Raw genomic sequence first — 13,812 nt, 5'->3', positions numbered from 1 at the left:
ATTGCCCCCTCCTTTCTCAAGCGGGCCAAAACAAGGCTACAATTATCGTGGTTAAATGGGTCATATGCCCTCTCTTCACTTGGAACCACATTTTGGGGGAAAGAAATATAATGATTCAGGAAGAGAGCGCATATTTGTCCCTGTCTACCTGCCCATCCTAACCCCCTTCCCCTGCACCACCCTTTCTTCACACCACCGCTCCCTTTCTCTGCATCTGCAAACACCCGACCTCCTTTTCCTCCATACAGGACTATACAAATCCATTAATTTGCACTTAATTATAATTGACCCCAGCCTTCACCTTTTATTGTTTTTACTGGATTAACATTTTCTCGATTAAAATTGATCTGAATTGCATCTGCATTTTGGGGGCAACTTTGTTTCATAACCAATAACTCTACTAAACCGAAATACACTACGCAACAGTGTTCCTGTCCATGATGGAATCTACTTTTACTACACACCAATTTGTGATCCTCCTCCATTATTATTTAGGTAAGCATTCCATAAACTATAATGATCAAGATAATTTTTTAATCTAAATATTATCTATAATCTTATTTATATAGTGCATTAACCGACGCAGTTAATCATTTTCTTTCTCCTAAATGATAACGACAGTGCAAACAATCACGTTATCATGATAAATAGATATAGTTAAATATGTTAAACGAAAAGTTTGAAGAGTGGTTCAATAATTTACCCTTCACAAAACAGAACTTTAGATGTATCATGTTTGTAAAATTTTCTTGGTTTATAGAGAGGGTATTATCTTGAAAATTAACTATCTATACACAAAACGGATAAACATGTAATTTGTTCTGTTGAGAAACGTGGGTATTACCCCTGCCCACAGCTACATATATTTTGAAAATGTGTAAACTTTTATGTTAAATCATTGTAATATATTTTGTTCCATTAAGTCTAAGTCCATTTTATAAGCAAAAATTATTACTAAATTAATTTCAAACCTTGTGAAGTTTAAAGAATCATGTAGCACCGTTTTCGTTTGACCTTATTGCACCACTGTCATGATTGTACAATCTGAAAAAGATTCTTGTTTAAATGGTCAATATAAAAAATATCTTATAAATCTGAGATGAAACGAATATGACACAACACTAAATAAGTAACAACACTCTTGAAATAGACGGCATTATCTTGATGCATAACCGTGTATTTTATCTTGATTACTGGGTATTTCATTTTCTCTAGATGTTATTCATTCCAAAGCTAATTTTAATAATTTGATGTCGGATTTGTCATTTGTTTGAAATGAAAGTTAAACAAGCTGTAATAATCTGATTCGTCCTATACCTATAACTACAATAATTTTCTTTAGTAAAAACGATATCAATATAACATAATGTATGAAAAAAAAATTCATCTTATGTTATAATCATGACAAAGAGAGAGAGAGAGAGGAGAGTCGAATTATTATTCGAGAAAAGAAGGAATTTTGATGCTTTTGGAACAAGCATCTGTCTAAAGGTGAAAATGGAGAGTGTATTGCCCTATCAGACTTGATATATATTGGTTCATATGATAACGTGACAGATGAAAATTAAAAATAGATTATACTGTGCAAACAGTATAGTTCAATTTAATTGAACCAACTGCATTTTTTATTCACATACTCAAACGTTATCATGGAATCTGATATTTGTTTACACACTAAATATTTCGATCAAATTCAAAGCAAATCCAGAAAATTTCGTAACAAATCCCTAAATACCGTTAGTGTTCATTATTAGCACAAAACTGTGGCTTAGAGAACAATAGTTTCTGGTAAAATCACAATAGAATAAAAATTATCAACATTTGAACTAGAGTGTACTATTACTCTCAAGTATATTCTGTCTGCAAAAACAAAAATATACAAGTAACATGACTAGATCAAATAGAAGGTTATTGTAAAGTTATGGTGAAGGGGGGAGGGGGGATCATAGCCACGTCGGCTAAAACACTATTCGTCCATCACCTTTGGTGATACGGCCGATTCAGTCAATGATGAAATTGTGTAGATACTGCTCCATCCAATGAAATATGATGAAAGTGTGGTATAGTTATTCATGAAATTGTATTGTTTTTATTATAATGGTGAAAATACATTGTCTGTTAAGAGTTATTCAATTAATATTCTCATATTCTTATGGTGATGTTTTCTGTATAGTTATTTAACCTTTTCGATAGCATGCTTATTTACCATTTTCTTATGTTCACCATACCGTGTCATAGAACAAGATCTAATTAAACTGCAATTAAAACTATATCATAAGAAATAGTTAATTATATTTTTAAACACATTTTTACTGGACATTTACCATTGCAAACCTTACCAAATACATTCATGGCGAAAGGAATGGATGTCTATTTCTTGTGAATGAATGTATGTGACGTTTATATTTTTCAGTATTTAAAGTGATCGCTTACGACAACCTTGTTACAAGCAACGCCATTTGCGACTTCCCATCATGCAACACGATCGAATTAAAGAATGGGATTTCAATTCGCTTGGAAACAAAACTTGTAACTGGGATGACGAATGAAGAAGCCAGGTGGCCAGAGGTGAAAAGAGCCAACAATTACGTATGCAAACTTCCAGGTATGCGGATCCTATTCAAATTCAATTTCGTATTTATTCATTTCGTAAGAAAATAATTTAATCCCAACAACCCCAAAGCCCACTAAATGTTCCTCGACCATGGAATAGAAGGAAAAGCGGTGACAAGATTAAATGCATTATAATTTTTTACACATGTATAATAGTTTTAAATAGGTGAAAATTTTCGCTCTCTCGCGACATTTAAATTTCCCCATACGCATTATTCACCTCCGCCAGATATTGTTGGCCCATTACGCCACATCAGCTATCATCGCTATCATCACCACCGACACCACCACGATCATCAATCAATTTATATAAACCATTGATTTTGTTTATTATACAGCATGTCTTTCTGCCCCTTGTCTAAATGGAGCATCATGTGTGGAGACATTCCAAGGCTTTATCTGCGAATGTTCACCGGGTGTTTACAGCGAACATTGTGGTAAGAGATTTTAGGTATACGCTATTATAACGAAGCTAGACTTGGTAATTGGAAATTAAACAAAAAATGAGAAAAGGAAAAACCTCCTTATCATCATGCGAAACGAAAAGGTTAAAGACATAAAGTAGTCCTAATATTATGAGTACATAGAATAAAATTGATAGAGCTTTAAAGAATGGGATGGATAGATCTTTAAAGAATGTAATAGATAGAGTTAGAAAGAACTGAATGGATGGATCTTCAAAGAATGGCATAGAGCTTTAGAGAATGGAATGGATAGAAGTTGTAAACATAGAATTGAAAGAGCTTAAAGGAATTGAATGGGTCGAGCTTTAAAGAACTGAAGTGGATAAAGTTTTAGAGACTGCAATGATTAGAGATTTAGAGATTGGAAATGAGCACGAATGAATGAATGGAAAGAGCTTTCAAGAACTGAATGGATAGATCTTTAAAGAATGAATTGGATATAGCTTTAAAGAATAAAATGGATAGAGCATTAAAGAGCTGAATTTGAAAGAGCTTAAAGAATGGAATTGATAGAACTTTAAAAAATGGAATGAATATAGCTTGAATGAACTGAATGGATAGAGCTAAAAAGAATGGAATACATAGAGATTTAAAGAACTAAATGGATAATGGACTGAAGCTCTATCCTCTGAACATGCTGAATGGAAAGAGCTTGAAATAATGGAATGGATAGAGCTTTAAAGAATGAAATGGATAGAGCTTTAAAGAACTGAGTGGATAGAGCTTTAAAGAATTGAATGGATAGAGGTTTACAGAACTGAATGGATAGAGCTTTAAAGAATAAAACGGATAGAGCTTTAAAGAATGGAATAGATATAGCTTTAAAGAATGAAATTGATAGAGCTTTCAAAAAATGGGGTCGTTAAAACTTTAAAGAACTGAATGGATAAAGCTTCAAAGACTGAAGTTCTATCCTCTGAATAGAAAGAGCTATAAACAATGGAATGGATAGAGCATTAAAGAACTGAGTGGATAGAGCTTTAAAGAATTGAATGGATAGAGGTTTCAAGAACTGAATGGATAGAGCTTTAAAGAATAAAACGGATAGAGCTTTAAAGAATGGAATATATATAGCTTTAAAGAATGAAATGGATAGAGCTTCCAAAAAATGGGGTCGTTAAAACTTTAAAGATTGAAACGGATAGAGCTTTAAAGAATGAAATGGATAGAGCATTAAAGAGCTTAATGGATAATGGACTGAAGCTCTATCCTCTGAACATGCTGAATGGAAAGAGCTTGAAATAATGGAATGGATAGAGCTTGAAATAATGGAATGGATAGAGCTTTAAAGAACTGAGTGGATAGAGCTTTAAAGAATTGAATGGATAGAGGTTTAAATAACTGAATGGATAGAGCTTTAAAGAATAAAACGGATAGAGCTTTAAAGAATGGAATAGATATAGCTTTAAAGAATGAAATGGATAGAGCTTTCAAAAAATGGGGTCGTTAAAACTTTAAAGAACTGAATGGATAAAGCTTCAAAGACTGAAGTTCTATCCTCTGAATAGAAAGAGCTTGAAATAATGGAATGGATAGAGCTTTAAAGAAATGAGTGGATAGAGCTTTAAAGAATTGAATGGATAGAGGTTTAAAGAACTGAATGGATAGAGCTTTAAAGAATGGAATGGAAAATACATTAAAGAACTGAATTTGATAGAGCTTAAAGAATGGATTGAATAGACCTTTAAAGAACTGAATGGGTAGAGCTTTAAAGATTGAAACGGATAGAGCTTTAAAGAATGAAATGGATAGAGCATTAAAGAGCTTAATGGATAATGGACTGAAGCTCTATCCTCTGAACATGCTGAATGGAAAGAGCTTGAAATAATGGAATGGATAGAGTTTGAAATAATGGAATGGATAGAGCTTTAAAGAACTGAGTGGATAGAGCTTTACAGAATTGAATGGATAGACGTTTAAAGAACTGAATGGATAGAGCTTTAAAGAATAAAACGGATAGAGCTTTAAAGAATGGAATAGATATAGCTTTAAAGTGGCTTTAAATAACTGAATGGATAGAGCTTTAAAGAATAAATTGGATAGAGCTTTAAAGAATGGAATAGATATAGCTTTAAAGAATGAAATGGATAGAGCTTTCAAAAAATGGGGTCGTTAAAACTTTAAAGAACTGAATGGATAAAGTTTCAAAGACTGAAGTTCTATCCTCTGAATAGAAAGAGCTTGAAATAATGGAATGGATAGAGCATTAAGGAGCTGAATTTGAAAGAGCTTAAAGAATGGAATTGATAGAACTTTAAAAAATGGAATGAATATAGCTTGAATGAACTGAATGGATAGAGCTAAAAATAATGGAATACATAGAGATTTAAAGAACTGAATGGATAATGGACTGAAGCTCTATCCTCTGAACATGCTGAATGGAAAGAGCTTGAAATAATGGAATGGATAGAGCTTTAAAGAATGAAATGGATAGAGCTTTAAAGAACTGAGTGGATAGAGCTTTAAAGAATTGAATGGATAGAGGTTTAAAGAACTGAATGGATAGAGCTTTAAAGAATGGAATGGATAGAGCTTTAAAGAATGGAATAGATATAGCTTTAAAGAATGAAATGGATAGAGCTTTCAAAAAATGGGGTCGTTAAAACTTTAAAGAACTGAATGGATAAAGCTTCAAAGACTGAAGTTCTATCCTCTGAATAGAAAGAGCTTGAAATAATGGAATGGATAGAGTTTTAAAGAATGTAATGAATGGATAGAGCTTTAAAGAACTGAGTGGATAGAGCTTTAAAGAATGTACTGGATAGGGAATTCAAAAAATGGGGTTGATAAATCTTTAAAGAATGGACTGGATATAGCTTTAGAAAACTGAATGAATAGAGTTTTAAAATAAAGATTGAATGGATAGAGCTTAAAAGAACTGAATTTGATAGAGCTTAAAGAATGGAATAGATAGAGCTTTAAAGACCTTTGAAGAATGGATAGAACTTAAAAAAAAAGAATTGAGAGAGATTATAAGAACCGAATGGATAGAGCTTCAAAGAACTGAATTGGCAGAGCTTGAAATAATGAAACTGAGAGAGCTTTAAAGAAGAAAATTGATAGAGATTTAACAATATAAATGTCAAGATGGAGACAGGTCAATGTATAATTTTGCAACTCTGAAGTAAAAAAAAAGAATCATCTGCTTTTGAGATTATAATTCTTACAGAGGAGAAATGACTTGCTCCAAAATTTGCAAGAAACGATTGCTAGACACCGTTTGATCTCATTATCGCCATTACCATCAGCATCGCCATCATCACCGTCATTATCATAATCGTCACCATCATCCTCATCATCACAATTTATCATCATAATCATAATCATTATCCATCAACGTAACACCACCATCATCACCACCTACATCATTTCCGTCATCATCATCATCATCCGTTACCATTAGTATCACTAATACCACCACCGCATCATTTTAAACTGTTTTTTTTTTCTTGCAGCATGTCTTTCTAATCCATGTCTAAATGGTGGAACATGTACGGAGACTCTCCAAGCATACACCTGCGAATGTACCGCTGCTTACGAAGGTCAACACTGTGGTAAGTCAGCTTGCACTCACAAGTAAAGAATGAATCTTTATTTCAATTTCCACACAGCATTACAGAAAAGAATAGTGTAACATGATATTATTATAACAGTAATTTTACTTGCAGAATCCCAAAATAACTTGTCCAACGTGGAGTTAGGTAAATACAAATATCTAATAATAAAATCGTAAACAGAAGGTACATGTATTTGAGAAAATTAGGTAGGCCTTTATGAAGTATGGCTTGTGGACTGTAGGCCATCGAGTAAGACATAATCAAATAAACAACAACACCAACAATAATAATAATAATGTAATACGTTATCTATATAACAGTGGAATATCTCAAACCTGTTAAATCACAAGGCATGAGCGTAGTAGGGAGAAAAACAGAGAGAGAGAGAGAGAGAGAGAGAGAGAGTTGAGGGAATAGAGGGATGGGGGAATGTGAGGGGTGAGCAGATAGGAGAATATGAAGGGGAGGGAGGGGTGCTGGTATCTTACAATGTAAAGGGAAGGTTACACGCACACGAAATATATCTGTGTGTTTGTTGTAGGCTTTTCATAGTCTTGTGGGAAAATGTTAGTGTCCACTGGCTACACATATGACCTTGTAGGCCTACAATCTTGACTATTTTCGAACGACACCAAATTACGATGTGAATTACTAGACTTACTATATCTTAAAAATATGAGGTCGTTTCTCTTTTACAACGGCTTGTATTGTTATCGTTGACCTGACAGTGTGCACTAATAATAATTCGAATTAACAGAACTGTCATTATAAACAAAATGCCGTATAATTATGGACACTTTCCTTGATTATGAACAGAGGCTAATTAATTAAATTTCGACAGGCATGACTGCATTGCCATTGCCTTTTCTCTTATCATGACCCGCGTTGATCTAATTATTACCGCTGTTCATTAGCGTTTAGCCCTTCACTTTCTGGTGTATTTCCTTGTTTTCTTCCATTAGTTAATACAAGATGATCTAGTTATTGCCGCTGGTTTCAGAATCCGACCCCTCATAAAATATTACCATGATACTATTTGAGATTAATTAATCGTGTTTCGACATAATTAGAAACTATAAAAACCAAAGAGATTGGACGTTGTGTGGCGTGTGCCTGTAATCCAGCTAAATGAGGGCGGGCGGGGGGGGGGGGGTGCAAATTGATCCAGAGGTTCGAGACCATATGGGTGACGTCATTCGGATGGTGGAGATGTCTCAGACATAAATAATCATATCTGATTGATTCAAGTCTTTAAAGGTCAAGTCCATCCCAGAAAAATATCAAACTAGCATAAAGCTGAAAATTTCATCAAAATCGGATGTAAAATAAAAGAAGTTATGACATTTTAAAGTTTCGCTTATATTTCACAAAACAGTTATATGCACAACCCAGTGACATGTAAATGAGACAGTCGATGGTGCCCCTCACTCACTATTTCGTTTCTTTTTTTAATTATTTTTCACAGATTTGACAAGGGCCAACTTGACTGAACCATATAGTATTAAAATAATGCTAATTCCACATGTTCAGGGGGGAATTTATCTTTGTTTCACTTGACAATAAGGACAAACTTAGAATATTTCAAATTTCATATAATAAAATACAAAAGAAATAGTGAGTGGATGACGTCATCAGTCTCCTCACTTGCATACCGACCAGGATGTGCATATATAACTATTTGTGAAAGAAAGCGAAATCTTAAAATGTCATAACTTTCTTGTTTTACGTCCGATTTCGATGAAATTCTAAGTGTTATGCTTGTTGGATTTTTTTTTTCAAATGAACTTTTTGTTGCGGTGGACTGTCCTTTAAACCGGAATTATACACACAAACGCGCACCCACGCACCATCCTACTCATTCTCTCTCACACACACATACGCACACACCCCCTCACGCACACACACACAACTCACCCATGCATACTAACGCACAACCATACATACAACTTATACCTCGTTCACATTTGCTCTACGGCGTCCGTACGGCGAGTCGAAAACAGCCGTTTTTAAATTTTTTGTACCAGCTACATAGGTGGTTTGATTAAAAATGAATAAAACGGTTGTTTTCGACTTGCCGTACGGCCGCCGTAGAGCAAATGTGACCGAGGTATAAGCGTTTCTGATAATGGATTGGAGAAGAATGGCATAAACCCATACTCGTTCTGCAAATGAACGCTACCGCGCCTAGTCTTTGTTGTTTTCATGAAATCATTCTGTCAAAGTAGTTCTGTCTATTCGCTTTTGTGGATAGATCCAATGTATTTTGCGTGTCTGACACTTTACATGTTAAACATTGCGAGTAATAAAGTGGGCGAATATATTTAATTTAATATTTGATTATTAAAAACATACCATACAAATCTTCCGTTTTCCTCCTTACTTAAGGTCGTTGAAACTTTTAAATCTCATTTTTCCTAATTATTTTGCAAAATATATGTCTACTTATTTTCTTCCCTTTTTTTAAACTTGAAAACAACTTAGAGACGCCCGCTGCACCCCCTGTGGCATCGGCTCCAGGGGTGGTTCCTACTCCATGCCCATGGAGTCAAAGCTGTCCAGATTCTTGGAGTAATTATCAAAGCAACTGTTATCAGTACATCCACACCTCGGTACACTTCAGTCCTGCGTTGTCGAGTTGCAGAGCTAGCGTCCAATCGAACTGCGAAGCTGACCTCGTCTCCATCCACAGTATTAGGGAGTTGGAATTCTTGAAGCAGATCTGCGAAACAACGGTATGGATGTAGCAGAACTTTCGAAATTAAGACGGATGGGAGGGAGGAAAGTCGATTCAGATTAAACCGACCTGCGCACGCTCAGTCCTAATAAAAATTAGGGACTCTTAATGAATTCTATAACCTATAGCCACCCTTCCCCAGTATGTGCACTCCAAACCCATAGCACCTGTCTAGGCATACATCTTCCCTCCTAATTTACCAAACCCTCTCAACCCTACAAATCCTTGGAATTTAGGTTGTACCCATACCATCTGACTGTTCATTTTCTTATTGCACCCGAAACTACCCGCCTCTTTCTACTCTACACCCTCATTAATTCACTCGACCCTCAATCCATGGCGCCCATATTTCTTAACTCGCCCACTCCTCTAAAGGCGACGGCACACCTTACGATTGGTCTGCGACTCAATTTTGGAATAAAACGTAGTAGAATTTGATGCTAATATTGAGACTTGAAATATCTAACTGTGTAATGTTCGAAATCATCGTACGAATACCGTAAACTACTATGTTCAAATCTGTGACTATGCTATCATCCTTCTTAGAATAAAAGCAAATGTAATATCTAGTCGTAATGGCGTCATAGCAGTCGTACGATTGGCTACGATTAGAAACTTATTTGGCTTTTACTCCAAAATAAAGGCTTGCAATCTTTCACAATGGTTATACTAGTATTCTTTCAATTAATATTAACCCCATTAACCTCAAATAGGTAATCAATAGTAGGGTGGGTTAAAGGGGAGGGGGGCATTTTCACAATGGGATATTTTTTAACCGTAAGTTAGTTTTAGTCTTTGCATTTTTTTTCTTGTAATGTATCTGATTATAAAGTATTGTGCATTTTTTTTTATAATACGTATTTACCATGTTTACGTTGCAAAGGACCCCATGGAAGAACAGCGGCATTATGTTAATGCCGCTGAAATGGGCAATCCTCCATATTTCATTAGACGATTTTTCTTTTTCTTCTTGTAATTTGATTATGTATATAATTTTGTTTTATATGGAAATAAATACAAACAAACAAACAAATAAAATGATATGTTCCATTCACATTTTCAGAAAATGAGCAAAATACGATTTGTTCCAAAATCGGATCGCGAACAGCCGTAAGGTGTGCGGTGGCCTTACCCCTCTCCACTTTCTATCATCCCATAGCAGCCCTCGAATTGCGACTCGCAGTGGATTGGCCTCAGCCGGACTGCCTACTCCGACCCATTCGCGTGGACGGACAAAACGCCTCTCAACTACACGGAATGGCAGAACGGAGAGCCTACCAGCATTGGTCCTGGTTACTTCTTCTCATTGTTTTGCGTCCAGATGAACATGACCTCTTTGGAATGGGTAACGACATCGTGCTCTGAAGAAGTTAGTTCATACACCTGCAAGTTTTCAATGAATCAGGAAAGTTAGTGGGTTGTCGGGCCTCCCACAGATTAAACCATCTATTTAAAGTTTTGAGGGAAGAAAATGGTTATCATTCGAGAAAGAACTTCAAACTCCGACATAAAAACCGAATTCATTTTAATCTTCTTAGTTTTTAGTTTTAAAGTAGTATGTGTGCTCGTTTAGAAAAAAGTGTAATTATCGAATATCACTCACTTATTTGAAATAATATCATCAAGAGGCAGGTCAAGTAATGACTTTCTCCTCTTTCAAAATCATGTTGTTGTATCAAATGTACTGATTATTTCTGATAAGTCATTGTATCTAAATTTCTTTTTATATTCTTAGAGTGTCAGTATCAGAAATGCTTATATTTCATGAATATTGGTTATTGATGATTCAATTTAAATAAAAAAGCAACAGTTCAACTTTCCTCTTCGAATCAATGGATGCCCTTATCAACCTTATTTCTGTTTATTTTGCTTGACTGAGAATCCTGATATTCTCTCTTAAAAGAAACGAAACAAATTAGACGAGATAATAAAAACACTGTTACAATGTTCGCGAACCTTTAAAAAAGCTTAGTATGGAAAGTTTCAATAGGGGAGGGGTATCCAAATTAAACTCAAGTTACTCAAATGAGATTGATATCAACTGTGTAGAGAGATCCATCTCAAATTTAGTATGGTCTATCGCCACTCTTTGCGAGACGGGGTCTCCATTGATAAATATATACATGTATATAAATAATAATACAAGTTTTCACGGTTGACTATAGGTTCGTCAGATTTGTTGCTACTCAGAGTTTCATGCAACCTACGTGAGGTCCGGCGTGAGGTGCGATCATACAGGCAACATGTATATAAACATATTTATTTGTAAATTTCATACTATGTGCTACTGTCCCACATTTCATTTTATATGCTAAATTATATATGAATTTTTCATTATCAATATTGCTCTTTTGATTTCTTCTATGAATATTGTTTGGTAAAATTAGCTGAGGCTGCGATATGATAAAACAAATTGGGCCAAATGAAAAAAAGAAAAAGATTTGGAATACCATGGTATAATTAAAGCAGTATTCCTTATCCTATTTGACCACTGATGTGCAGCTTTGAGCTGCAGCTGATGGGAAGGTTTGGGGATTTAAAGGAAAGGAAGTAGGGGATTATACCCCTGTATAGGGAAGCATGATTCAATTATCCAATCAGGCAGCAATTACGAACGTAAAATCGAATGCTCTTAAATTAATTCACCAATAATGGAAATTGTTCATTTTGATCATTGATGACTTCACCAAAATACTGTGTAGATTTGCTATTTACGGTTCATAAGTTATCTCGGTCGGCTTTTTCGACCTACCCGATTTATCTTTAGTGAATTGAATTTTTCTTATTTTGATGAAAGATTTCCTGGCCAGTACTGGCCTGAATTTTAAATGTACAACAATCCTCATTCTTTGAATGCTTGAGTGTGTTGGAGTTTGTGAGGGTGCGTGATTGTGTGTGTCTGTATGTGCTCAAACACACGTATTCTTGTTTGTGTGTTGAATATTCTTTTTTTTTTGTATTTTGTGTTTGCATTTGTGTATTCGTATTTTTGTGTCTCCATACCTCTTATATAGGTCTACATCGTATTCATTATTAATCTTGCATAATAATGGTTGATCTTGGTTTTTACGGCATCTATTTAGAGACTATAAGGGATGCAGTCGAGAATAGGTAATTCATAGTGTCTATGTTCAAATGAGGCCATAACGTATTTCTTTCCAATGCGATGCTACCATTTCATGTAAAACACTGCATTATGTTATGTAAGATTTGAGTATTGATAAACTAACACTTATGATCACTAGACAGAATTGATTGTCCTTTGTTTATATCTGCTTGTCTACATATCTCCTAGTTCCTTCTTCTTTCTCCCTTTTTTCACTGAATCTTTATACTTGGACGGAAATAAAGATCACCCTAAATCACCCTAAAACCTGGATTGCCTTGCATTCTCCGATTAAAAATTATTATTTTACTTTCTTTTCATATTTATCGATTCTTTGTACCCGTACAGTAAAAAGTTCTACATTTTGACCATGATCTATGTTTAAACAAATTAACGTTACCATATTTGAAATAATAAGAACCAGAATTTTATTAGATACATTTCTAATCAGTTGCTGAAAAAATGACTCAATATTCTCAGGAATGTAAAGTGTCAATTCTTGGTAAGTATGTCTAAATGCCGATATTGTTAATTTCAACTATTTTTATACATTTCATTACTTATTTCGTGCAATACAAGACTTATCTGATAATTGATGATAATGAATTCGTTGTAGGGTCTATCTTGTATTCCAACTAAACTTTCTATAGCCAGACAGGACTGTGTTATTAAAAAAACGTCAACTATGCTTATATTGGGCTACCAATTTGTTTGGGAAGGACCTCTCTCACAAGCGTAGCTTCTCGATGTGGTCTTTAAAGAAAAAATATTATTATCTAAACATCTGTTAATGTTTCATACAGTGGGTCTATGGTTGGTGTCGTGTATTTGTGGGTGCATAAACATGCAAACATGGTTTATTTATGTATGTTTATTTTATTAATATATTTATATTTACATGTATTATTATGATGTATTTATAGTCTGTGATTTGTTATTCTTTGTTCCTATGCACTTTTTGTTATTAAGAGTCTGATGACAATTTTTGTGTTTTTTAATTGAACATTACAATAAAATTAATTGAATTAAATGTCTATTAATAATGATCCATGTATATATGATATACGTCCGGTTTTAAAAAGCATTCATTTATTTATAAAGGTGTAATTTTTAATGTAAACTGAGAAACGAAATAACGAATAGATTTTCTTCTTGCATTTTTCTTTAGTCGGCACTGTAGGAAACCGTTGAACCAATTTTGGTGTTTTTTAATTGAACATGACAATAAAATAATTGAATTGTATGTCTATTAATAATGATCCATGTATATGATATACGTCTGGTTTTAAAAAGCATTCATTCATTTATTAAGGTGTAGAGTTTAATGCAAACTGAGAA

The 13,812-nt window shown here is 34.3% G+C and overlaps 1 protein-coding gene across 1 annotated transcript; it reads left to right on the top strand.

Moving 5' to 3' along the window:
* Window positions 1-408: 408 nt before the first annotated feature.
* Window positions 409-13,485, top strand: LOC129279154 (neurocan core protein-like). The gene is made up of 6 exons (XM_054915257.2): window positions 409-495; window positions 2,414-2,605; window positions 2,952-3,050; window positions 6,533-6,631; window positions 9,116-9,366; window positions 10,531-13,485. Exons 1-6 carry the CDS (start codon window positions 438-440, stop codon window positions 10,780-10,782), a joined length of 951 nt encoding a protein of 316 aa, XP_054771232.2. The 5' UTR covers window positions 409-437; the 3' UTR covers window positions 10,783-13,485.
* The last annotated feature ends 327 nt before the right edge of the window (window positions 13,486-13,812 follow it).

This window comes from Lytechinus pictus, chromosome 16 (genome assembly GCF_037042905.1).
Source record: "Lytechinus pictus isolate F3 Inbred chromosome 16, Lp3.0, whole genome shotgun sequence".
Taxonomy (NCBI): domain Eukaryota; kingdom Metazoa; phylum Echinodermata; class Echinoidea; order Temnopleuroida; family Toxopneustidae; genus Lytechinus; species Lytechinus pictus.
Note: the sequence above shows the minus strand (reverse complement) of the source record. Positions and strands in the feature narration are given on the sequence as shown.

Excerpts from the sequence above, each read along its gene's own strand:
- LOC129279154 (XM_054915257.2), top strand. The coding sequence starts at position 438 with ATGATGGAATCTACTTTTACTACACACCAATTTGTGATCCTCCTCCAT. Across the intron at positions 3,051-6,532 it reads TGTTTACAGCGAACATTGTG|CATGTCTTTCTAATCCATGT; the intron begins GTAAGAGATTTT and ends TTTTTCTTGCAG. Across the intron at positions 9,367-10,530 it reads AGCAGATCTGCGAAACAACG|CCCTCGAATTGCGACTCGCA; the intron begins GTATGGATGTAG and ends ATCCCATAGCAG.